General features: G+C 41.5%; 1 protein-coding gene across 18 annotated transcripts in view; it reads right to left on the minus strand.

The window, feature by feature from the left end:
* Positions 1-26,237, minus strand: part of Ptprt (protein tyrosine phosphatase receptor type T) — a 1,101,940-nt gene that overhangs the window by 114,124 nt on the left and 961,579 nt on the right. For 11 of the 18 annotated variants that reach the window (XM_052726080.1, XM_052726075.1, XM_052726079.1 and 8 more), the window contains one exon: positions 16,233-16,381. In XM_052726080.1, the coding sequence (XP_052582040.1) occupies positions 16,233-16,381 (149 nt within the window). Of the gene's footprint in view, positions 1-16,232; positions 16,389-26,237 lie in introns of all 18 variants that reach the window. The other 7 variants (XM_052726074.1, XM_052726070.1, XM_052726064.1 and 4 more) reach the window with 1 other exon arrangement.

Below are 26,237 nucleotides of genomic sequence, written 5' to 3' on the forward strand. Positions count from 1 at the left end.
AATGTGACAGTCAGTTGATTCCCTGTTGCCTGCAAGATGCAGAACTCTCAGCTACTCCTCCAGCACCATGTCTGCCTGCATGTCACCATGCTCCCTACTATGATGATAATGGACTGAACCTCTGAAACTGTAAGCAAGCCACTTCAATTAAAAGTTTCCTTTAAATGAACTGCTGTGGTCATGGTGTCTTTTCACAGCAATAGAAACCCTAACTAAGGCATTCATTCATTGAGTTTTGATCATATTTACCCTTTCTCTTTCTACTCATCCTATACACACCTAACTTCACATCCTCTTTTTATTTTCTTTAACTCATCAAGTCCAATTTGTTATGGCTCCATACTCTGGGATAAGTGGCCATCCACTGAAGTGAGGTTGTCTTATTGGGTGCCACATCCTTAAAAACTAACTCTCCCCCTTCTCAGAAGCTATCACCTACTAATAGCTCCTCAGATAGAGGTGAAACTTAGTAACTACCTCCCCCAAATACACTGGTGTGGTGATACATTTGTAATGTAAGAGATAAAGCTTGCCTGAAGATCAAAGGACAGAGCCAGTCACAGAGTTAGCCACAGGTGTCAGGCAGTGGTGGTACACACCTTTAATCCTACCAGGGATCTGTCTGGATTTCTGTGAATTCAAGGCCACACTGGGCTACATGAGATTAACCCAGCCTAAAAGAGAAACAGCCGGGCAGTGGTGTCACACACCTTTAATTCCAGCACTTAGGATCACACATCTTTAATCCCAGCACTAGGAAGGTTGAGACAGGAAGTGATATGGCTCGGCAGAGAAAGGAATATAAGGCGGTAGGAGACAGGAATTCACTCTCTTGCAGATGCAATTTCAGGCTGAGGAGTTGGTGGGGTAAGAGGTAGAAGCTGTGGCTTGTTTCCTCTTATCTTTCAGCATTTATCCCATGGGGTTTTATTATAAGGCCATTTAGGATTCGTGCAACACACTGGGACTTGGTCTGTCCTGAGCTTGTGCAGGTCCTGTGCATGCTGCTACTTACAACTTCTCTGAGTTCATATACGCATCTGCCCTGTTGTGTCTGAAAAACAGTTTTCTTGTAGTCATCCACTGCCTCCACCTTCTATAATCTTCCATCTTCCTCTTCTGAGTCTTGAAACTGAGTGGAGTGTGTGCATTACAGAATTCCCAGTTAGGCTTGAGTATTTCACAGTCTCTTATTCTTTGCATTTTGACCAGTTGTGGATCTCTGTGCTAACTGGTAAGTTATTAGGCCCAAGAACCCATGGTTAGACAGGTCATAGGCTCTAGGGGAGAACCTGATACTAAAGGGGCATGGTATTAAACCAACTCCTAATGACTAGTTGTTATATCTATAGATTAGTACATGTCTCAAACCTCACCAAAGAAGCTGCATTATGTAGTAGATAGCAATTAACACCATTGATTCTTTCTCCTCCTGTATGCATATGCCATATCTCTTGTAGAGAAATGGAGTCTGCCCCTCAAGTCTCTTCAAGTTAAGTTGGCCTATGACTGTTCTCAATGATGATAGGCAGCAGTGATGCTGGCACATAGACTTTATTTTTTAGATAATTGGCATTCTTCCCAACTTTCCTGAAATACACTCTTTGGGGGAAGCTGGTGATGAAAGAAGACATCTGATTACTCTGAGCCTTCCATGCTATAACGAAGCCTGTCAATACATGGGGAGAGACGGTATTAGCTTGTTCCAGATGTTTGAGTCATTTTAGCCCTGGAATCAGACATGCAAACAACAGAGTCATTTGGCCATTTCATCCCCAGCAGATGCTACCTGAGAAAGAACTGAAGTGCTAGACATAAGGCCCAAGGGGAGCTGTCATAGCCATTTCCAGCCACTCAGGACATCCTAGCATTATCAAGAAGAAGCAAATATCCCCTTCACTCTGTCCAAACTCCTGGCCCATCAAACTGTGGACAAAACATAGTGACGGATGTTTCTCATGCCATCAAATTTTGAAGTGGTAAATAAAGAGTGGTCACTTGGGTTTCCTTTTCTGCCTTGACTGATTCTAACTTTTGTTTCTGTAAAATCCAATTCCTCCACAATATTTTTCTTAACCAATGGAGCCTATTCACATTTCCTACAGGTGTACATCTCACCTACATATCACATCCCATCTAGAAATCTCTCTCATTACCTAGAAAACCAAATAGCTCCAGATGTTTTCCTTTTTAACTAGTAAGTAAGTTTCACTAATTATAGAAAGCCTGTGGTTCTCAGAGCAAGAGGGAAGCTGCCTCTCCATGGCTACATGGACCATATCTGTGTAACAAGTGCTCATGGTCAATAGTACACCATCAAATAAGTGCACCATGTCTACATGTGCAGCCAGCCAGCCAGCCAGGTGAGAAACAAATCTGTTGTTACTTGTTACAAGTGTTGCTTTGCTATTTCTCTTGCCTTCTCTATTTTGCCAGCAAGAGTCAAACTGAGATTTCCCTATTTGTATGCACTTTCAAGACCTCTCATTTATAGCCCTTACTGCTCAAGGGATTGGGGGGTGGTGGATTAGGTCACACTCTCCGACTATCTAGTGACTAAGTTTCAAAGGCTCGTTTTTCTAACAACTCCCAGAATTCCAGGAACCATGAAAATGAATGTGTAAAATAATTTTGAGTATTGGAATTCTGAGGTTGGTGATAAATGCACCAGACGGGCTAAGATCTGGGCGACATCTGATTGGCAAAGGAACATCTGATCCATTTCTCCACCTGTATCCACTCATAGATGTTGAAAATAGTACAACCATACGTGGCACCATCTATGCCAAATATTCCTTTTAGTTTTCTGAGCACATAGTGTTTCTCTGCCTAATTCTTATCTATCTATCCATCCACTTGCTACAAAGAGTTTTGAGCACCTTTCTGTGACAGACATTGTACTACATGCTGAGGATAGGAGAGTGATAAACCACAAATGCTTTTCCCCACCTTGGAACTTCCATACAATAGATCTTAGAAAAATGTGTCTGAAAACTTCAGTCAGCCTTGAGGGGAAAAATGGGGAAACACAACAGAGTGATACTGTTGATAAAAGGGAAGGAGTTGGATAAAGGGATTAGAAGATTAAAAAATACTTGAGTCAAGAGCTGAAATGATCAATTAGGGGCTGGAACTTATTTTTGTGATGGGTCAGGGAGTAAATATTTTAGGATTTGTGGGTCAAGTGGTCTCTATGGCAACTAACTACAGTATCACAGCACAAAATAGTTATAGAAATATTCAAACCGGTGGGGCTGGAGAGATGACTCACTGGTTAAGAGCACTCACTACTCTTCTGAAGGTCCCGAGTTCAATTCTCAGAACCCACATGGTAGCTCACAACTGTTTGATGCTGTCTTCTTGTGTGCAGATGTACATGTAGACAAAGTACCCACTTACATAAAATACATAAATAAAATAAATCTAAAGAAAGCTGCTGTGGATATCGTTCTGTATAAATAAAACACTGATTGGCCAGTAGCAGGCAGGAAGTATAGGCGGGACTAGCAGAGAGGAGAGAGGAAAAGGAGAGGAAGGTAGAGGAGAGGAGACACCAGCTGCCGTTCAGGGAGCAGCATGTAGAGGCAACAGGTAAAGCCACGGAACACGTGGCAACATATAGACTAACAGAAATGGGCTTAGTATAAGAGTAAGAGCTAAACAATGGTAGGCCTGAGCTAATGGCCGAGCAGTTTAAATAATGTAAGAGTCGGTGTATTTATTTTATAAGTGGGCTCTGGGACTGGCGGGGTTTGGTAGGAGCTGGAGAGAAATTCTCCAGCTACAGAAAGCTGCAATTTGCTTGAAAATATGCAAACAGGCATGACTATGTTCTAATAAAACTTTATTTATATTAATAGATACCTTAGGCTAGATCTGGCCTGTCTACCACAGTCTAGATAGAGAAATGGCATAGATAAAATTCTATGAGAAAGGACAGCATACCTGAAGTTCACAGAAAAGGGCAGTAAGATGTGAAAGCCTGGGAGATGTGAATAGTTTAAGATTTCAGGATGTTACCTTTGGTCCTTATCCTAAAGTTTGGCTTAAAAAGATATCCCTGGTTATTATGGGAAAATGGAGTAGAGAAACACAAGAATGGATATAGAGATTATTTATTATTTTTTGTTATTGTCTTAGTTAGGGTTTCTATTGCTGCAATGAAACACTATGACCAAAAAGCAAGTTGGGAAGGAAAGGGTTTACGCAGCTTATACTTCCACATTGCTGTTCATCACTGAAGGAAGTCAGAACAGGAACTCAAGCAAGGCCGGATCCTGGAGGCAGGAAATGATGCAGAGGCCATGGAGGGGTGCTGCTTACTGGCTTGCTTCCCATGGCTTGTGCAGCTTGCTTTCTTATAGCATCCAGGATCACCAGCCCAGGGATGGCCACACCCACCATTTGGGCTGGGCCCTCCCCATTGATCACTAATTGATAAAATGTCTTAAAGCTGGATCTCCTGGAGGCATTTTCTCAACTGAGGCTCCTTTCTCTGATGACTCTAGCGTGTGTCAAGTTGACACACAAAACCAGCCAATACAGTTATTATATATTATTTATGGACTATGATATTTTACTGAGGTAAGAGGTGATGATGGCTTGGGCAGAGATGAATAGAGAGAGTAGATATTGAGGAAAATACATGAGTTCTAGATATATTGAAAGTTCAGAATAAGCCGTCCTTTTTTAAAAATTAGTTTCATTCTAAATTTTTTAGCAAGAATCCCACATAGGTCAGGTCAGTCTCAACTTTGCTATATAGGTGAGGCTAATCTTGAACTTTCAACCCTCTGCCCCCAGTTTCCCAGTGCTTGAATTGCAGGTGTGAGCCATCATATCTGGGGCAGGTGGGTAGAAGAGGGAATATGGGGGTATACCGAACACTAAAGACCTTTCAAAGAAGTCATATGGAACCTTACTGCTGTACAATACACACACACACATCAAAAATTTCTAAATAGAGTTGCCCTATAACTGGTGACAGTGCCCCTACCAGATACCACAGGTTAACAAATAAAAAGCTCAATGCCATGAGTGGTTGGTTGGACATATAGGTCCCACAGAACCTCAAACATTATAGGCTGTTGTCAGTGTTTCTGGTGACCCTCCGGAACTTGACAATAAGAATCTATCAATGAAGACACCGCACACTTGAGTCAGAGAACGTGAAAAAAAATGGGCTGGTACTGATACAGAGCCATATTCCTATTGGGCAGTTTTTACAGTGTCAGAAGGTGCTATTCATACTACCAGTATAAAGTGATCGCCAGTCATCTATGATAACTTCTGGCCTGGCAGGACAGGCCTACTTGTGCAGTAGTGGTATGAATGTCAGGGGAATAACTAACCATTTTTTGATGGACTTAAGGTCAACTCCACAAGTTTAAACTCCTAAGTGGCACCGTTATCAGGGACAAGAACTTGGGGGTAGACAGGGCTTATGACCTAGGGGAGGACCTATCATTATTATTATGCTAAATAGACATAGAATGAAACTAAGTTCTCATAACTAACCATTACACGCATTAATTAGTGCATCTCTCAACCCTTATCAGGAAAGCTGCTTTTGGCTGTAGATGGTGATTAATACAGAGACCCACAACTGGTTAAGGTGGAAAGAATGAAAGCTGGTAGAATGCTCACATTGAAATTGGACATTTATAGCACATTCCCTCTTCCCAAACCTCAGAGATCATTGCAGAAGAGGGGGTGGAAGATTATAGGAGTCAGAGGCACTTGGATCCTCAGTTTCTCTATTTATTTATAGCAGTGTCTTTAATCACCTTGTGTATAAGGCAGAGTTAACATTTGTGTCTCTAGGACATTTTCTGATGGATTTCAAGAACCCAGCTTCAGCTGCCTACCTGACACCTCTTCAGTGATTCACTAGTACCTCAAACCTAATGGCTGAGATTTAAGCACCACCCACTCCAACCAAAACCTGCTTCCAATCTGGCCTGTTCCTTGGTTTATCATCTCAGCAGCAGCATCGGCCACCTGGAGCAAGAATAAAACAGGAAAGATGTGCTCCAGGACTAATATCCAGGTACCTCAGTGGTTAGAAGTTGAGGGGAAAAAAAGAGCACCCGCTAAAGAAGAAAGAGAAAATGGTTGTAGAAAAGAGTGAGAAACAAGGAGAGTAGGAAAGTCAAGTAAAGGAATTGTTACTAGAAGGAGGGGCTGCTGACCGGTCAATCCCATAAGCCCTTGCTTCAAACCCAGGCTTGCTTTCTTTGGGACCTACATGACCTTGATCAAGTAAGCTACTTCAACTCTCTGAGGTTCCTTTAACCTCACCACATGATTACTTCTAATATTACATGAAATGAGGCATTCAAAGCACCTTGTCCAGTAATTACTCACAAAGTGTTAGCTACTAGAATTATCTGTGTTTTTCACCTATCCAGGCTGTAGCTTAGAGCTGAGGAGATTAAAAAAAAAAATGGTCTCTGAGACTTGGTTTATCCTGCTACCTAGCAACTACATATTTACATTTCCAGCATCTTTTCTTTATCCCTGTTTACTCTAAGAAGTACTTTCTAAGTGCCCTGTTATAATTCAGGACCACCCGTGAAGTGTGGAGGATGCCTCTATTTTCTTCTGGAGATGCAGTGGCCTAGCAGAAATTGTCAGCAGCACCTTCAGCTTTGTTGCTGCACTGATGTCCTTTTGAAAAGCTATTGGGAAGGAATGGCTGTGCCAGCTCACAGTGCCTGTCAGTGACAAAATGCTGTCCCCATTCCTGCAATGCAAAGATGAAGCTGTGCAACTCAAGGAGGCCACGAGCCAGGATTCAGCCCAAAGCCAGGGCACCTGGCATTAGGGTCATTCAGCTTTCAGATAGGTTAGCATTCCTGGAATGTGAATTTAGCTTGGACACAGATGTGAGGTCCTTACTTAGTAAGTTCCAACTACCATATGCTTTCAGCAGAGTGCACTGGACTCTGCCTCTGAGTCTGTGATGCTCCAGACACATCCAAGCTGTTTTACCTTTCACCTGGGACAAGTCTTCTCTTGCATGGCCTTTAAGTGAGCAGTTGCTAACTCAGTTAGACAGAGTTAATTACCTGCTGAGCCTCTGACTGGCATTCCAGGGACACTATACATGCCTTTCCTCTATCACTTACCATATTTATTGAAACGGATCCACTTACAAGTCTCCTCATGGAGGAGAGTAATATCCTTGAAGGCAGAGACCGTGTCTTATTTATCTTTACAATCCCTATAATATTTCCCCTATAGTCGACATTCAATGAATATTTAAAGGAACACCTCAGCTACTCCCATAACGAGGAGATGAAAAGGATAATTCAATTTGAGAAAGTTCTATTTGTGTAGAAATCAGATTGGGGACAGGGGGATGTATGCAGAAACTACTAGAAGACAAACCACTAATGATTATACAGTATACACAGCATTTGAACCCTTTGAAGAAAGCTATTGAATAAGAGCTAGATGGTTACAGACCCCAAACTATTCTTAATTCTATTAGTGACTTAATGAATGATCTTTAGAAACTACCTCCCAGGACCAAATTATCCACCTCTAATAAAAGAAGCCTGGATCAGACAATATCTTAGATATTTCTTAATTTTTACTATTTATTGTGCTACATCCATTTTTGTTCAAAAAATTTCTGAGCAATTTGCCACAATCTAACTCCTTAGTGTTTGTAATGGACAATTTGTCCACTTTCTTAAGGGCCACTTACATTCCCATTTCTCTCTTCCAAAGAGCAAACAATTCCACACAACTCTGGGTTTCCAGGGGTTTAATAAGTGTGTCCTTTATCTGTCAGTCAAGTGGATGATTGCAAAATATTCAATAATCCCTGTAAAATATTCAATAAAACTGGAGGTGGCAAGCTTGTAACATTCAATTCTTCTCCCAGATTCAATTTAATCCCAGAGCAACCAGAAAAGATAATTGTTCCTGCAAACAGAATTTCTGCACTTCTTTTTTGCATTCCTTTGTGCGAGGCTCTGTTGAGCTCTGGGTTTTTTGCTGCGTGACTCATCATTGCTTTATCTTGGAAATTTCCACTCCTTCAATCTTGACTCTTAGGTTGTTCACCTTTCAGGTAAAAGGAGAGGAAAATCCCATATGGTTGAGAGAGAGCCCTTGACAGGGGGAGTTTTAGTTGTATTGACACATGCTAGGACCCTTTGGGTCAAATACCTGAAGGACAGCAATGTCCTCTTGAAACAGCCATTCCAGGGAAAGGAGCAGTTGGAGCTTTCCCACCCAGGGAGCCTGTAACTTTGTTAATAACGTAGATAACTTAGCAAAGGAGACACAAGAGCTCCAGAGTCTGACAGACCTTGGCTTTACCTTGAGCTAGTGGTTGTTAAACTTGAACTTCATTGGAATTACCTGAAAGGCATATTGAAAGTGTATATCCCTAAGCACTTGCCCTGCTGATGGTGCTCATTCAGAAACAGGGCTTCGGGACACACCACTTTAAGTGGATGACTCAATGTTTGTGAACTTGAGTTTCTTTTTTTTATAAACTTATAAATAAATAAAAACATCTCATGCCAAAATTAACCAGACCCAAACTCTATACAGCTCAGTTGACTTCTATACAGTTAGAAAGGGCTTAAATTTCTTTGTCTATAAAATGGCAATAATAATGCCAATCTTCCACAAGGTGGTGTAAAGGATTAACCACTCCTTTATGAGGACAGAGGTGTCAGACAGACCTAAGTTTTAGGTATAACTCTGACATTTAAAGCTACAAAGTTTATTTATTTCTATTTTTAAGTCTTGGTTTCTTCATCTTTAAATCATCAGCTTATAATATTTATTTAATCCTCTCAATGATGTTAATAAATACGATATTAAGTATTCTGCATTGAAATGAGGATATCATTAACTATTTTTAAAGATTTATTTATTCTTATTTTATGTGTATGAGTCTTTTACCTACATGCATTTTTGTGTATTGTAGGTGTATCTGGTGCCCACAGAGGCCAGAAGGCAGCACTGGATCCCATGGAACTAGAGTCATTAATGATGGTGAACCACCACATGAGTATTTGGAACTGAACCCAGGTCCTCTGCAAGAGCAGCAAGTGTTTTTAACCTCTAATCCATTTATCCAGCCACAATATCATTACTTCCTGAACAAGGATAACGATTATTACAACTATAAACAAACATTTACCCTTTGTGAGATTCCAGACCTGGAAGAGTAAATGATGTCAGTGGCGACACAGTTGGAAGTAACACATAACTTGGTGGACTTGACATAAATAAGATATCAAATCCTTTCTCCTTTTGGGTCTGAAAAGTCATTTTCACATAGGCAGGATGTGCCAGCCCTGGCTGAAACAATGGTATCTACAGTAGGCAGGAATGTGATGGATACTTGGACATTAATTCAAACATAAACAGTATATTTGGAATGCCAGTTTGGAATCCAGAGTAAGGATGATGACAGTTCTCTGAAGTCCTAGCCTGGAATAGTGTCATGGTTATCTTGGGAACTCTACTTCCTGAGTATGGGTCAAACAGACAGAAGGGCCAATTGAGGTTTTGAGCAGATTGAAAACAGGGATGTGTATGCAGCCTGATAACTGAAGTGGGACTATTTAGCCTGTATGAAGGCCTGGGTGCAGGAGAAACTTCAGTCTAATAGTTAAACAGATGGGGTGGGGGTGGGTGCCACAGGAAGAGAAAGATTGGTTCCATTACCCTATCCAACACCAGAGGGCAGACAAAGCCAGCACTGGGCTACTGATTGGTACATAGGTGGAAAAACAGAAACAAACGAGTTGAAATTATAGTGACAGATTTCAAGTTCATAGAAGACGAAATTCTCTCTGAGAAAAGTGTAAGGGTCTGGAATTAGAGAAATCTTAGTATGAATCCTAATTCTATCATTTATTCATTGATTGATTCATTCATAAAAATAAATTGTCCATGAGTATCTGATGGCCAGAGACTTGGGCAACGGCAAGTGTATGTCCTTACAAGAAACCACAGAGAACCCAGGAACCATGCTCAAGATTTTAGGCTATATTATTTATAACACCAGGGTAAAAATTCTACCTAGCCATGTTGCTTGGGACTAGATAAAATATATATGAAAGTATTTAGCAAACAAAACAAAACAGACCCAGATAAGGTCTTCAATGGAGGAAACAGTCATCAACATCACATACCAAGTCCACAATTACACCAGAGAAAGCCAAGACTCATTTCTGTCACTGGCTCACCTTCCCAAGGAATTCACCACAATCCCCTCCAGTCCCGGTTACATTTTAAAGTCCTCATCTATCTTCCCAATGTCAATGTCTCTAGTTACACAATGTATTTCTAAAATAAATCAGGCTGCATTTCACCGGGTGCTTCCTTCTGCCTGCCCCATCTCTGCTCAACCATCCTATGAGGGAATCAAACTTAAACATTCCCTGACTTGAGCCCAAAGAAATCCTTTTATGAGTTCTGTCTGTTGAATGACAGGGACATGCCTCAGGCTTCAGGGGCTACTCTCATCATCAGAAGAAAACAGCTCCTGAAGCATTTCTGCTTGGACTGAAATGAACCAGGAGAAGATGACACACGAATGCATAAGATGAAGAAGACGCAAGCACAATATGCAAGGACAGCACCCGAAGAAACACCCAGAAAAGGACAAAAGATCACAGGGAAAACTTATCAATATGCAAGATAGTAAGATCAAAATCAGATTACTAAGGAAAAGGCAGTGTTTCTTTAAATGGAAAACAATGCACATTTTTGTTCTTGAAATGTACTCTTAGGTGTATTTTGGTCACAAAGATGGAGAAGAGTCCTAGAGCTCTTTGTGCAGAATGCTTTATCACAAAGTCATACAACAAAGATGCTCATTGTCTGGATCTCTGTTTTCCTGCCCTGTGGTGAGCCAGGGGCCAGAAGCCATTCCTGTTCATTTCTTTCTGTATCTTCTTGCAGATTGCTCCAGCTCAGCAATAATGAGGATGAGACCACTGATCTAGGGTCTTGCTTTTCTAGGAATCTCCTAGAGGGACAATTCCTGCAGAACCTGTTTGTAAGAGTATCTACTGGGCAGGTGCACCTGCAACAAGAGTTTGGATGAATAGAGGAGATGGGAGGAGGCACTGTCCTCCCACTCTGCAGGGCTATTTTGCCTTTGTGTCTTTTCTATCCAGCTTCAGGGTAGAGGAATTGATGAAGATTAAAGACAAAGATGTCCAATTTGCAAAGAGGAATGTGTGCTTTTGGATGCAGATTTCTTTAACAATTCTTCAAAGAATTTTAGGGAGATGTTTTAATATATGAATGTATAGTTTACTGTCAAGTAGTTTCAGTAATAAACATATGGTCAGGACAGGGTTGCTGCCAGGCTGGACTTAAATGCTCGTCAGAGAGCCCAGCACCTCCTGACAATCAAACTGGCTTCACTGCAGTATCTAGATACAGACCTCTGTGTTCAACAGAGAGGTGGTGGCAGCTTTTGCTCACATGGTAGAAAATTTACCCACCCTATCACTGGGGAATAGTGCTGTCTGTCTCTGCCAGTATCAAAGAGCTCAAAGCTGGCAATTGCCAAGCTACAATAATGGCTCTGGCTTGAGGGTGGGTAACTCCATTTGGCTCCTAATCTCGTTTGTACTATTTCTGCGCTGTGTGACTTTGGGCTTGTTTACTTTAGCTGCCTCAAACCTGGTGTCCTCATTTTCAAAATGGAGGCAATATAGAAATTACATAATTCTGAGGAAGTTTGAGAAGAATTTGCAAAAAGCCAAGGAGCCAATGCATAGCAGGTATTCCCTCGAGTTAGCCTCTTCTTTGAGTGTTTGCTACCAGGAAGTTGAGAGACAGATTGATAACTAAAAGTTAGTAACTTTTGCAGGCACCTGCACACACATACACACACATACACATTCACATACATAAATAAAAAGATACAATAAATATATCTTGAAAATGTTATCTGTGGGGTGTGTTCCTAATTTATAACAACTTGTCTCAAACTGTTCCTGACTTAGCAGAGCACTTAATGGTTCAATGTCTGGGATTTCAATATGATCTAGCCTGCATATCTATATTTAATTATGATATAATTATATTATAATGTTTCATTGACTTTCTTCTTTTTATTTATAATTTTCTGATCTTAATTTTTTTACTATTGTTTTATCATTGGTGCTCTTGTTGGGCATTTCCCTAAATTCTTGGCAGAACTATGTAGATAGGCTTTAACTGATACAAGGAAAAAAATGTATCCTGGTTATGACCTGTCAAAGACCATGTACTTTGTACCCCCATTTCCTTACTTGTAGAATAGGCACCATATTAAACCTATAAGTTATCCACGACATGGAAATAAGGATCTACTGTTGAAATGTGTTGCACAAATAAAAATATTTCTCTGGAGGCTGGAGAGATGTCTCAGTGGTTAAAGGCTCTTGCTTGCTGCTCTTCCAAAGGACCCGAGTTTGGTTCTCAGTGCCCAAATCAGGGGGTTCACAGTCTCCTGTAACTCTAGCTCCATGGGAATGCAGTCAAGGGTAGCCAGTGCAGTATGAGAAAGGTGAACAAGCTCCCGTGTCCTAGGGATACAACTGTGATTTCGTTTGAAGCATTTTATTTTGTCTGAAAATGAGCCAGGAGAAGACACACAAATACAGAAGATAAAGAAGCAGATATAAGCATGATATATGAGGCTAGTACTTGAAGAAAGACCCAGAAAACAATCCCAGTGAGCTAAAGATCACAGGAAAAAAATTACAAGTACTCAAGGCAGCCAAGATCACAATCAGATTACCTAATAAAAGCCAGCTTTTCCTTAAATGGAAAACAATGCGCATTGTTTGCCCTTGAAATGTTTCATGCACTGCTTTTAAAAGAATGCCTAAGCACTCCACAGCAACAGCCCATATCTGACAGAGCCCTGTCACCCTGCTGCCCCAGAGGTCATTGTTGCTATACAACGTTGGGAGGCTTGACTGAATAGATGTTGCCAAACGTAGCAGTCACTGGTAATAGATAAGGCTAGAACACAGACCTAAGCAGGAAGAGGCAGAATTTGCATAAAGCTAGGGCCCACATGCTCAATAATGAAATAATTGCTTAAAGCATGTCCTTCTACAATCTTACCCAGTGTAACAACAGTTCACCTGCCCTTCCTCTCTCAATGCTGCCTCAAAATTTGCACATAATCTCAGTCACTCTTAAAGATGCCAATTCAGAAGCCAGACAACCACTTCCCTAATGTCACGAAAATAGATTCAATTTTACACACATCAGGGTGATTTTAGAAACAATTTCTACATCTCCAGTGTAAGCATTACTTACATTTTCCCCCTTCAAATCTCATCCCAGTGGTTCCATAGGGCATTCTAAAAGTTACCTGATGCATTTTAGGGCATTAAAAAAAAAAGAAAAAATCCCCAGAGTGTGTTTACAGCTGCAGCCCTAGATACTAGATGTGCAGAAAGAATTCTAAAATATTCAATGATTCAAACAAATGCAAGATTTCATAATAACTGAATATAACCAGTCAATTGAAAGTTTTTTCTGTCTTTTAAAAAGGAATATCATTAAAAATAAATATATATACACAGAGACATAGGAGTTCACATGGTTTTCTGTATGTGTGTGTATACAAAATGTAAAATATGGACACCTCACACATAGAATTGTTTGGGAAGACTATCCTTGATCTTTAAAATGCCTCATCAAGCCAGGCGGTGGTGGTGCATGCCTTTAATCCCAGCACTTGGGAGACAGAGCCAGGCGGATCTCTGTGAGTTTGAGGCCAGCCTGGGCTACCAAGTGAGTTCCAGGAAAGGCGCAAAGCTACACAGAGAAACCCTGTCTCGAAAAACCAAAAAAAAAAAAAAAAAAAAAAAAACCTCATCAGATTCCACTGAATGTTCTTCCCCTTTCTTTCTCTTAAGTGAAGAATCCACCCCAGTCTTTAGCATTTTTATCTGGAGGGTCTAACATTTTGTCCATAGTGAAAACAGTGGTGATATTTCTCTTTGAAATCAGTGTGACCTAGGTTGTTTTCCCATGTGACTAGCAAGCTTGAGATTAAATACCTACAATTTCAGGGTCACAGTGATTGTCAAGCTTCTTGGACCACAATCTTTCAGCATCTGATGCCTTTCCAAGGTACTTCTATAACAAGAAAAAAGTGTGCACACTAGGCTGGGCTATACAGGAGAAGTTTGGTATGAGTCAGTATCACTAGGCCCAGTTTCAAGAAAAACTTGCAAGACTCAAAGTAGAAGGGCCAGGGACAACTCAGTGCACCTCACTTTCTTCAAGGACATGCCAGGCCCGTTTCCTACCCAGCCCTCCTGTGCCTTTCCAGTTCTTTGTCGGTCTCCCACTTCAGCATCCTTAGGAAGTACATGAGTCCATGTAATTCACTTATATTAAGGCATGAAAGGGCTGTGTGTAGGATTAAGCAGATCACAGATAGCCTCTCATCTCTAAGAAGAAGCAAAAATTAAGTATTTGTTCATAAGATCATCAGTATATTTTTAGATTTTTGTTGTAAAAGCCATATTCAACTCCCTCCCCCCACCCCAAGACAGGGTTTCTCTGTGTACTTTTAGTGCCTGTCCTGGATCTCACTCTGTGGACAAGGCTGGCCTCAAACTCACAGAGATCTGACTGTCTCTGACTCCCGCGTGCTGGGATTAAAGGCGTGCGCCACCACCGCCTGGCTAAACCTTCCAAGTTTTATGCGGCACTCCAGCTTAGGGGTCTTAAATCCATGAGATGATCTATGTGACTCTGGGAAGTTGAAACAAAAATCTCTTCCCTACAAAATAGGCTTTGCAAAACTAAGTATCTCATAGGATTGTGGTTAAAAGGAGACGAGAGTGTCTGCATCATAGATGTTATATATATATATATATATATATATATATATATATATATATATATATATATATATATATATATAACACATCTATGATGATATATATAACACCATCTATGATATATATATATAATATATATATGTATATATATATATATATATATATATATATATATATATCGGTTTCCTTTACTATTTCATGTTCTCATCACTCCACATCCCCCAGAAAGACCATATCTAAAGTAGTCTTTACAAAATGTGGTTCCTTCTGTCTATAATGTATAAAATATATAGTGAAAAGTGATTATATTATTATCAAATCCAGGAAAGAACTAGCTTATAGCATGGTTGAAAGACAAGAATGAAAAGCAGCTTTCTCAAACCTGGCCACCAAACCAGGCTTATAACTACCCAGCCTTGGAGTGCTCCTTTGGATGAGTCAACCATGGAATCTAAACTACTTATATTAGCCAAGGATGCCTTATTAACTCCATGAAGATGAAGATAGTTTTGACCTAATAGAACTGTTTAGGGCTCAGGAGGTACAACTTCCAGTAGGTACATGGAACCCTGAACTTTAAGATTTTAGAAACTGTTTCTTAAATATTAGGGACAAAGATAGAAACATTCTGTGACTCATCTGCCTTACACAGTAAATGTGAGATAGTTTTGAAAATTGTCAGCCACTAAATTCAGTACAGTATGCTTTTTGCCTTAAGGTCACAATCCTTCTCCTCCTCCTCCTCCTTTGTAACTATTATTATTTTTAACTACCTGTCTCTATTCAGGATGACTTGTTCCCATTCCATCTGCTTAGGCATAGATTCTGTTTTTTTCTCTTTTTGTTTTGAATATGTGGTTTATGGGTATGTGTACATTCACGTGTATTTGCATGTGTGTGCTTGTGCATGCATGTGGACATCAGCAGTTGGTATCTTATAACTTCCCCAATCACTCCCTACCTTATTTCTGGAGGTAGGTTCTCTCACTGGACTTGGAGCTCACTGATTAGGCTAGACTGACTGACCAGCAAGCCCCAGGGAGTCCCCTTGTCTCTAGCTCTCCAGTGTTGAGCTTACTGGCACATGCCACCCAGACTAACATTTTCTTTGGGTGCTGGGATCCAAACTCAGGTCTTCATGCTCATGTGGCATGTCCATTGGCTGAGCCCCCTCCCCAGTCCCATGTTCTTAATTATTCTTCTTTACATCAGGTTGGGCTACCCCAAAGCTTTGCCAGGGAAAAGACCCTTCGTCTCTGATATCCCAGGAAAGGATTCTGATCCCACAGTTCACTGGACTTAGTCATTGTGAGTGATCCACAGGAGAGGCACCAGGACCCAAATTGACACTGTACTCTATTCACTGTAGTTGACTCCACTTACTGAATCCATTAACATCCTGAGAACTGGAGGAGAAGCCTTCATCATTGCGGTTGGCGCTGAGCTTGGTGGTGGGCTTGTCAGCTGAGGCCACGGGGCCCATCTCCCTCTGGGCTCCAGTCTGTGTCTCCTTCTGCTTCTTAGCCAGCTTCCTTTGGGACATGTGCAAGGGAAAAATCACAGTCAGATGGTTCTAGTTGCATTCGAGGGCTGGGCAGGTAAGTTAGTCTCTTTTCCCATCCCCCATTCTCAACACCATATTTAGTTCATCCAACAGACGCAGAGGCAAGGCAGGCTGTCCAATGTTCAGGGTCAAGTAAACACAAGCCTTCCTGGAACTGGAGATCATTTCCACTTAGTAGCTGTTTGATCTGTACCAATGAGTGTGCTATATATTTGAGCTTATAATGAGACATCAATGAGGCTCTGCGATTCTTCCCCCACTTTCTCTTTGGAGGGAGGAGAGGTCAGGCTGGACCTTCTGTTTTCATGCCTCTAAACACCCTCCCCAGTAGTCTCAATGTGGAATTCTATATCTCTATAAATTATACCAAGCAACAGAGATTTTTATTCCTCCCTAGGGAACTAAAAGGTCAGAGGCTTCTTTTATGGACTTAGAGGTCTATTTTACTTGAATTTTAACCGATAGGGTTTAGATATTTCATAAGAGACACAGTCCAGCCTTCCTCAGAGATTGACTAATGAACGAATCTATCACACAGCCGTAGACTGAAGTGAGGGTTGGTGGTTGGTGAGGGTAAAGGTTAGTAATTAACTCAAAGACAGAAAAGCCGAAGCTGGACTTGACTCATAGACACTCCTACAGAAGCAACAGTCCCAGAGAACCAGAGAGGCATTTTTAATAATAATAGTGTAGAGGAGCATTTCTTAAAGTTTGTGGTAAATCTGAATCACCTGAAGATGTAAGACAGCACCCAGAGGCCTAGATTCAGGACCAGTAGATAGCCGCGAAGGTCCCCTTGTTGTCCTGACACCAACCATTGAGGCTACACCCCCTTTGGCTCTAGGCAGACATGAGTTCATAGCTTACCTCTGCTGCCTGCCTGGGGCAGGTTTATTGATCTCTGTCTATCCTGAACTCTTCTACGCGTTGCACCCAATAACAGGATTGGCCTCATATAGTCATAAGGATTAAATGAGGTAGCACATACAATACACAGCGCACACTGTTCGGCATTTAGAGGACAGCGACCACATGGATGCTGCTATTAAATCTTTGCTGACTCAACCAACCATATTCTAATGTTTCAACACCCTCCCAGCAGTCCCACAGTGGAATTCTGTCTTTGAATTATATCAAGTGACAGTGACTTTGATTCCTTGCTGGGGAATGAAAAGGTCAAAGGCTTCTTCTTTTATGGATTGAAAAATCTATTTCACTTAAATTTCAACTGATGGAGCTTAGGTATTTCATAAGTGATAAAAATATGATGACCCTTCTTGAATGTGGTCCCTATGGGTTTACACATACATCTAAATATAGTCATAATGTTCCTATCAGATGAAAATCTATGGGCTGAATATGTATTTTAAGGATAAACATCTCTGAGTCTACTGCTGTAGTCTTCACAGAACCTGGCTTGAACATTAGCCTTTCTTATTCTTGTTTCAGAGCAGAAAGAACTGGCATCCCAAAGAGGAGAAATTATATGTAACATAGGAACAGTGTTCCCAATCACAGATAGGCCATTTCAAGAGTTAATGATCTCCCTGCACAAGAAGCACTAAAGGAAAGGATAAATCTGGATGGAGAAGTATGTTAGAAGAGTTTATCCAGGTCCAACTCCCAATTGACAGCCTCCTCCTAAGAACATGGGTCCAATGTGTAGGTATAGACTACATAGAATGGCAGATGGTACCTTTAAGTGAAGATACTTTGAGAAGTCTTTATGTATAAAAGGGCTATTGAAAATGGTCATAAGGGCAGCAAGATGATATAACATAGAGACAAGCTACCCTGTTTCCTGCCTAGGAGCCCAGAGGGACAAGCACAGGAAGCCATAGTCAGAACCCTGAAGGAAAGAGTTGAAAAGAGAAGGCCAGATGGGCAGAATTTTTCTCTTGAAGGGTCCAGTCTATCCTAGATGAGCACACACAGAGGAAATCATGGGCCACAATACCCTGACTCTACTTGCCCCAGCCTCTGACTTCCCATAGCAGTCCTCATTAACAGAATCTAAATAATAGCTACAGGTGTCAAAGGACCCTCTGATGGAATCCCTGCAGAGCACAGCCCAGCAGTAGAAAGCATGACAGAGAACAGGACAGGGTAAATCCGGATAGAGAAGAGAATAGCTTTTATGGTTCTCATTTGGCCATAATTTGAAGATCAATGTAGCCTAAAGTGGAATTCTTCATTTATTTATTCTTAAAAATTGGCCTGGGGAAGGAATTGCACTCAAGAAAAGAAAGACTTTTTTTTTTGGTCATTAATGGTTTGGCCACAGGCAGACTGTTCTACAAGTAAAACTACTCCAGGTGGTCAAAGGAAAGACAAGAAATACAGCCTGTCCCTCTCTCACCATCATTAAGCAATCAACAGGCAAAGAGAACACCAACAAAAAGAAAAATTTTGTAGCTGATGGCATTTCAAAATTTTATTCTTCATTCATTATCAAAAAGGAGTCTGTTTAAAAATGTATATGTGACCTTCTTCATCATAAATTTGGAAGGATATACACCAGATATTTTGCCTCCATCCAAACACCCTCACATTGCTCCAGCAGGAAATAAAAGGAAAACTGATAAGAGAATTAACTTGAAAACTACAAATGAGTATGAATCAGAGCTCTGCTATTTCCTTGGAGGCAGAACTTCCAGCCAATCTCATTCCATTCAGGGTAAATAATATAGAAAGAGTTGTCTTTAACACAAATCACTGGCTTCCAAAGCAATAATAATAACCAAAAGAGATCTCACTGCTTCTTAGAAAAATGAAATTTTATAGAAATGTTAGGGTAGATCCAAAAACGTGCATACGTGCGCGCGTGCGCGCACGCGCGCGCACACACACACACACACACACACACACACACACACACACACCTACCTACATACATACATACAAATGAAAAGAAAAATTGAGCCTCTCCAAAACATGGAGGTATTTAAAATTTTAAAAACTAAGCTGTAACCCTCAGCTACATGATATCTATGTTAGCCAGGTTTACATAAAAAATACCTGAGACAATGAACTTCTAAAGAAAAAAAGTTGCTTGTAAGTCATTGGCTTGCTGATCCTTCTGCTTTTTTTTTCTAGCAAGGGGTGCACATTTTATATGGACATGGTAGAGCAAGCAGCTCAAGATGAGAGCCAAAAAACAAAATGATTTAGATTGACTGAGGTCTGAAAATTCCTCCCAGCGACTTAAGGACCTTCCACTAAGACTTACAGTTTCAAAGCATCTACAACACTGTACTCTGGGCCCCAGCCCTTAATACATAGTCCTTTGTGGGAGGGGTGGGGCTCCTCCAAACCATAGTAGTGTCCTGGGTATGAGCCCACAGCTGAAACTTTGGTGATGGGAGTCCTATGTGAGTGTTTTGGCAATAGGTAAACACAGTCCTAAAGGTGGAAATGGAGCAGGCACAGAAGAAAAGAAAACACAAACTCACAGCTGGAATTCAAAATTTAAGAATTAAAACTAATCCTACTCACAGGAAAAATTGGATATTTCTTGCCATTATCACAGAATTTAATTTATCTCTCCCATTTTATTTTTCTCCCTCTGGAGAAAACCCAAATCTGAAAATACCCAAGACCTTCAAATTATGGTCTAGGCCTCAGCTTAGCCTCCCATTCATACTTTCTAGTAAACAGCAACTACGTGCCCCACCCCACGATATTCAATACTCGTGGCCTTGATGTGTTCTTATTCTCCACTAGGCACCTTCCTTCATCTTTCAAAGTTGAAAGTCATTCCAATGTCAGACCTCCTCTGGGGCTTCTTGCTGCTCCACTAACAGAACTGTCATTTTCTCCTCTCAGGCTGACTCATTCTTTGGACAAATATTTGAGCACATACACGTATCAGGCTCTGCTAAACGTAAGAAAGCTGAACCTTCTTCACCTTGACCCTCTGCAAGCCCAGAGACAAACGACAAAGACAAGCACTAAATAGGTAAGTGCAGAAATATCAAATCGCAGAGACGGAGAATGCTAAGAAGAGATCATTTGGTGCTACTAGAGGGTTAATACTTGGTTTGAACCCTGGCAGGAGACCAGGAAGGGTTTTGAAGCCATGTCTGCTAAGCACTCATCCATTCCACGACAGTCATTCAACTCTCACCCACTAGGGTAAGCACCTCTTGGGAGAAGGGCTTTTGACTCCTTGTACCTACTCCAATTGCTTGCTGAGTATCTGGCACATAGCCCATGCTCAATAAATTTGTTGCACAAATTTATATTTAAAAGTCTATGATTTGGAGTGTAGAAAAGATTGTTATCTTGCTCTGAGTATAAATTATAACTACTTCAAAAGTAGATAAGTGCGACCGAAGAAGAGAAGGAACACCCTGCATGACATCAGTGTGGGCCTTGGAATATATGTTCCTTGGGATATTTGGGTAGATAACTCAGCATTTTGTTCTTGGAATATTTGCAGAATTAGTGGAATGTTTGCAGAAGTCTTTTTTTAAAAATACTCTGGATCCCACAGAGTATCCCACCCAAGTCACAGAACTTTAAAAACAAAACAGCCAAACATGATAAAATAGCCATATGACTCATGGGGTGGTCCTTCAGGGCCTTTAACACTCGAGCACTTGTGACTTTTCTGAACTTGCAAGTATTTCTCTATTAGTTTTGCAGTTCTTGTCAATTGGGTCATGGGATTTCACCAGCAGGGGGTAACAAAAGCTGAAGAAAAGAGAGCACACAGAGGCCTGTGGATTCCTCTGCAGGTCATTTCTCGAGCTGGAGAATGTTTCAGGACAGTAATCTGAACCTTATAAGGCCTTAAAGCTCGCTCTCCTCTGTAGACTTCTTCATTTCCTTCCTAAAATTATTTTCTTCTCTTTTGCTCATGAGTTTGTTGGACAAGCAGTTAATGTGCACTTACTTTATACCTGTGGCTGCAAGACAGGCTATCCTGATATCCTGATGAAAACAAAACAAAACGAAACAGACAGGAACCCTTTCCATTTCAGGCTTGTGCTGTGAGGATCCTCCCGGCTAGAAGAGCTTAAGTACAGTCTGGAAACTTCCTTGCACTAGATGCAATGAGGGATTCCAGCATTCACATTCACAAAATCCCTCAGTTTCTTTTTGTCTTGGAATAGGATGGTCCAACTTATTATTAGAAATCTTGAAAGTTTCATCTAAGGATTTTTCCTGGATATGAACAACTATATACATTCTCCTGGGCAGACATTAAACAGCCATGTATACTCTCCTGGGAAGACACTGACCAGCCATGTATACTCTCCTGGGCAGACACTGAACAGTCATGTATACTGTCCTGGGCAGACACTAAACAGTCATGTATACTCTCCTGGGCAGACACTGACCAGCCATGGATACTCTCCTGGGCAGACACTGACCAGCCACGGATACTCTCCTGGGCAGACACTGAACAGTCATGGATACTGTCCTGGGCAGACACTGACCAGCCATGGATACTCTCCTGCATAGACATTGACCAGGCACTTTATTCCTTCCCAGAGGGCTTAGCCTCTGGCCCACCCTTCATTAGCATCTCTAGGTAGACTATCTTGGTAACTCACAGAGACTTGAACCTTGAAGCTAGAAGGTATCTTAGCCCATCAAAGGCAGAAAAAGAAAGATGAAAAAGGAAGGCTACACACCAATTAACAATTGTTCATATACTTTACAGCCACAGTGTACAGCTACAGGCCACATGACTAACTCTCTACGATTGCCCATCATAACAGGAAGAGAACCATACTAGTATCCCATTTCACAGAAGAGACTTCCTCTTACTAAGGCCTGGATAGAGTGTTCTTAGTTAAGCACACAATACATAGGTAGGAGCCATAGGACCTGGTCCCTGCTTTCTGCCTGAAAACTCAGACACCTGGTCCAACATTCTCATATCTGTCTTCTAGGAATGGGATTAGACATGCAAATGAGAAGACAATACCATATACTGAGGAGGAAACCACACATTTTGATTGCAGGACATTGAGAAATCACGTTGTAAGTGAGCTTTACGTTTCTTTCCCATTGGTTAGCTTTCATATAATGCTGGAAGGAAAAGCCAGCTGCCAGTGGATAAAAGCTATCAATAGTTTCACCCAGCTGTGAGCCCTATGAGCTGCAGTACTCACCTACCAGGAAATATGTGTCCACGGGTGGCACAGTGATGACTGATGGAGGGCTAGCGGACAGCTTTTGGGTTAGATTTGAGGTTTGTTCCAAGGAGGTAATTCATGCCTGGCACTGTAAACCTGGTCACAAGCCCATGAGAAGGAGGTCATAGGCCATAGGGTGAACATACTATTGTGGATTTGCTAAGTGGACAAGGTGTCAAACCGCCCTCTAAAACTTGTGTTTATATACATAGATTAGTGCTTCTTCTAGCCTTGGTCAGAAAAGTGTCTGTTTAACAGGCACCAGGTAATGCAGAAACTCATAACTGATGAAAGTCATAAAAATAAATGACTGCTAAGTGTTCCTCCCTAAATAAGACATTCATTTTGCCCTCTCCATGGCTTAGAGAACATCACTGAAGAGGGGAAGAAAGAATGGAAGAACCAGAAGATAGGGAGAATGTTGTGGAATGCTATCTTCTGAACATGACAGAGCTGCTACACTCATGAACACACAGTTACAGTGGTTACCTGCACATGACCTCCCAATACTGAGCCCCTCAACATTCCAGCATGGGAGGGGTAGAGCTCATGAGGCCCCATTCCTCTCTGAGGAGCAAGAGGCAGTTAATAAATGCAGGGAGCAAGAAGGTCATATTCCTCAGTGGTCTAAACACTGGTAAATTGTTCTTCTTCAAGTAAATAATCCCCTACCCATGTTCATGCAAGCCAGACTAATTAACAGTAATGGGGCACAGAAGACTTTTTTAAAGTCCATGGAAGTGCAGGGGATGGGGTGGGGGACTTAATGGGGAGAAGCAGTGGTCTGGCAGGAGGGAGAGGAGATAGTAGATAAGAGAGGGTAATGGTAGTCTTGGGGATAAGGGCAAAGTATGTTATATATGTACAAAGTATGTTGTATATGAAATTGTGAAAATACAAATAAAAAATTTAAATGAGGATTTAGACCATGTTACATACTGTTCCAGTCTCTTACAAATGCAGCAAGAACAAACAAACAAAAACAAAAACAAAAAACCTTCATTAACCCAAACTCCATTAACCCAAACTCCATTAACTCAGAATTCTTGCAACTGAGGTAGAGGCTGAGCTCCATCCCATCAGAGTCAACAGTATGAACTGAGGACATGAATGTTTGCAGGGCTTTTAGGTTCTTAAAACATTTTCTCGTGTATCCGGTTGGGGATGATGAAATAGTTAACATACAGATGGTAGTGACAGACAGCCTGGCATCAAAGCCCAGTTGCTTATCAGACAGCTGTGTGAGGAAGCTCCTTGGACCATGTGACAGCAAGGTGATCTAGCTCCCAACCAAGGAACACCAAAGATCAATAGCCATCATGAAGTGGTATTTCATTTTGTTTAATTTTTATGTATGTTCTTTCTCACGAACCATCTGCCTCAGTGTTTTTTTTTTTTTTTTTTTGAGACAGGGTTTCTCTGTGTAGTTTTGGTGCCTGTCCTGGATCTCGCTCTGTAGACCAGGCTGGCCTCAAACTCACAGAGATCCACCTACTGCCTTGGTGTTTTTGAGGCAGGGTGCCTCAGTGGCCTGGAGCTTGCTGAGTATGCTAAGCTGTCTGGCCAATAGGTCTCAGGGAGTCACCTGTCTCCACCTTTGCAATGCTAAGAGTACAAAGCGCATATAACCATGTCCCCCTTTTTCATGTGGGTTCTGGGGATCAAACTCAGGGCCTTATGCTTGCACAGCAGAAACTTGATTAGTTGAGCCATCTCCCCAGCCCAGAAGTGAAATTCTAGTTGTTTTAAGGCACCCAGCATGTGGTATTTTGTTATAGCAGCCCTAAGAAATTAATGTAATTGTAATAGGATATATAATGCACATTCATTTAATAAACATTGGTATTGCACTTCCTTTGCTCCGGGCACTATTGATGGATTGTAGGTACAGTGTATCAGGGGCTTTCGTTCTAATAACCATGCGGTTAGCAGCAGCGCTGCCACCACTTCACAGATGAAGGAGCAGGGCAGAGAGACTTGAAATGATTTGCATAAAAATGCCCAAACTTTCCAGAGGCGGAGCAGCGATTCAAACCCAGGCAGTCAAGTTTCTGGATGCTCTCTCTGATTTTTGCGTTATACCATGCTCAATCAAAACATACCGCTTTCTCCTCTGGTTCCCTTCCTCCCAGGCAAACAGACTCCCACACATGTGTGTATCTGCGGAGAGTGCACATTCAGTCACTCAGCATCCTGTCTGCCCCACTGCCTCTGTTAGGTACCTATTCTGAGATGGTGGGGCCTTCCCCTCCCCTTGTATGGGAGCTTCTCTACTTTCCCAAGGTTGGCAACATTACACAGCAACAGCAGATCTTATTATGATTTAAATGCCCAAGGGACCATGGCCACCACCAACCAACCGCCATGTCTCTGCTGCCTTGCTCTCTGTGCCCCTGCTGGTCTATTGCTGCTTCTTTCTCCTGACGATGTCCGCCTCCCTTCTCTCACACTTGAAACAGGCTCTTCTTTTACTTAAGCTGCAGTTAGACCCCACTGGATGTGCTCCTGAGCTGGTACAGATCCAGTATGGCAGAGGGTGTAAAACATATATAAGGGCAGCTTCCATATGTGTATATGGACACACTGTCCCAGAACCCTGTAATAGCATCTAGTGGGAGCAGTATGGACTCTCAAGCCAGACTGCTGAGACTCAAGCCATAGTCTATCATTTACTGGCTCTGTAGTCTTGGGTAGTTTCTCGCTTCTCTATAACTCAGTCTCCTCATCTGTCAGGTAGTGCCGAGGATTGTGAATTCTCTTAGTGCTTCAGGGTAGATACTGTGATAATGACTTTGAAAGTACTTACACCTGGATTTGTTACCTGCCGAGTGAGCTTTATACAAGATGTTTGTTGAATAATAAGCAATGAGAAGGGAAGGGACACTTGATAGAAAAGTGAGAACAGAATCCATGGTTCAGATGATGGGTGTTACCCTGAATGTTTTCAAGCTACCAAGCTCTGAAAGTCCCAGGCTGGGCAGGCAGCCCTTCCAATGTTAGTGCTATGTAAACACTATTGACCTTAGCCCTGGACTGCCTAGGTTATAACTATGTGTGTAATCATGATAAGGTCTCCATCTTCACGAGGTAATGAGACTTAGTTTCTTCATCTGTAGAATAATCAGATGTATTCTCACCTACTGAATGACTGTACTGATTAAAAATAGTCACTGTTGGCTGAGGTGATAGTTCAGTTAATAAGGTGCTTGCTTTGCAAGCAGGAAGACTGATGTTCAATTCTCCTGAACCCAGTTAATAAGAGAAAGCCAGCTTGTGGCCCATGCTTGTAACTTTAGTGCTGGCAGGCAGAGACAGAGAGATGTCTGGTATGTTTTGGCTAACCAGTCTAGCCTACTAGGTGAATGCCAGGCCAATGAGAGACCAGGAAAGGGAGAAATAGTGTAATTATATTATAATCTCAAAAAATTAAACAATTAAAACAAATATCTAAAGTGGATGGCACCTGGGGAATAACAAGTCTTCTGTCCTCCACATGCATGTACATACAACCTCGTACACACACACACCTACATGTTCACAAATACACACTGTCACTATCACCATCCTCACCATCATCTGCTCCCAAACATGGAGTATCTCTCCCTTTGGCATATTCTGAGTTTTGTTTGTAGCTGCTCCCTGAAAGGTGCACTCCAGGGAAACTACCTTTTCTGT

This window comes from Peromyscus californicus, unplaced genomic scaffold (assembly GCF_007827085.1).
Source record: "Peromyscus californicus insignis strain IS unplaced genomic scaffold, ASM782708v3 Scaffold_7__1_contigs__length_154581171, whole genome shotgun sequence".
Taxonomy (NCBI): domain Eukaryota; kingdom Metazoa; phylum Chordata; class Mammalia; order Rodentia; family Cricetidae; genus Peromyscus; species Peromyscus californicus.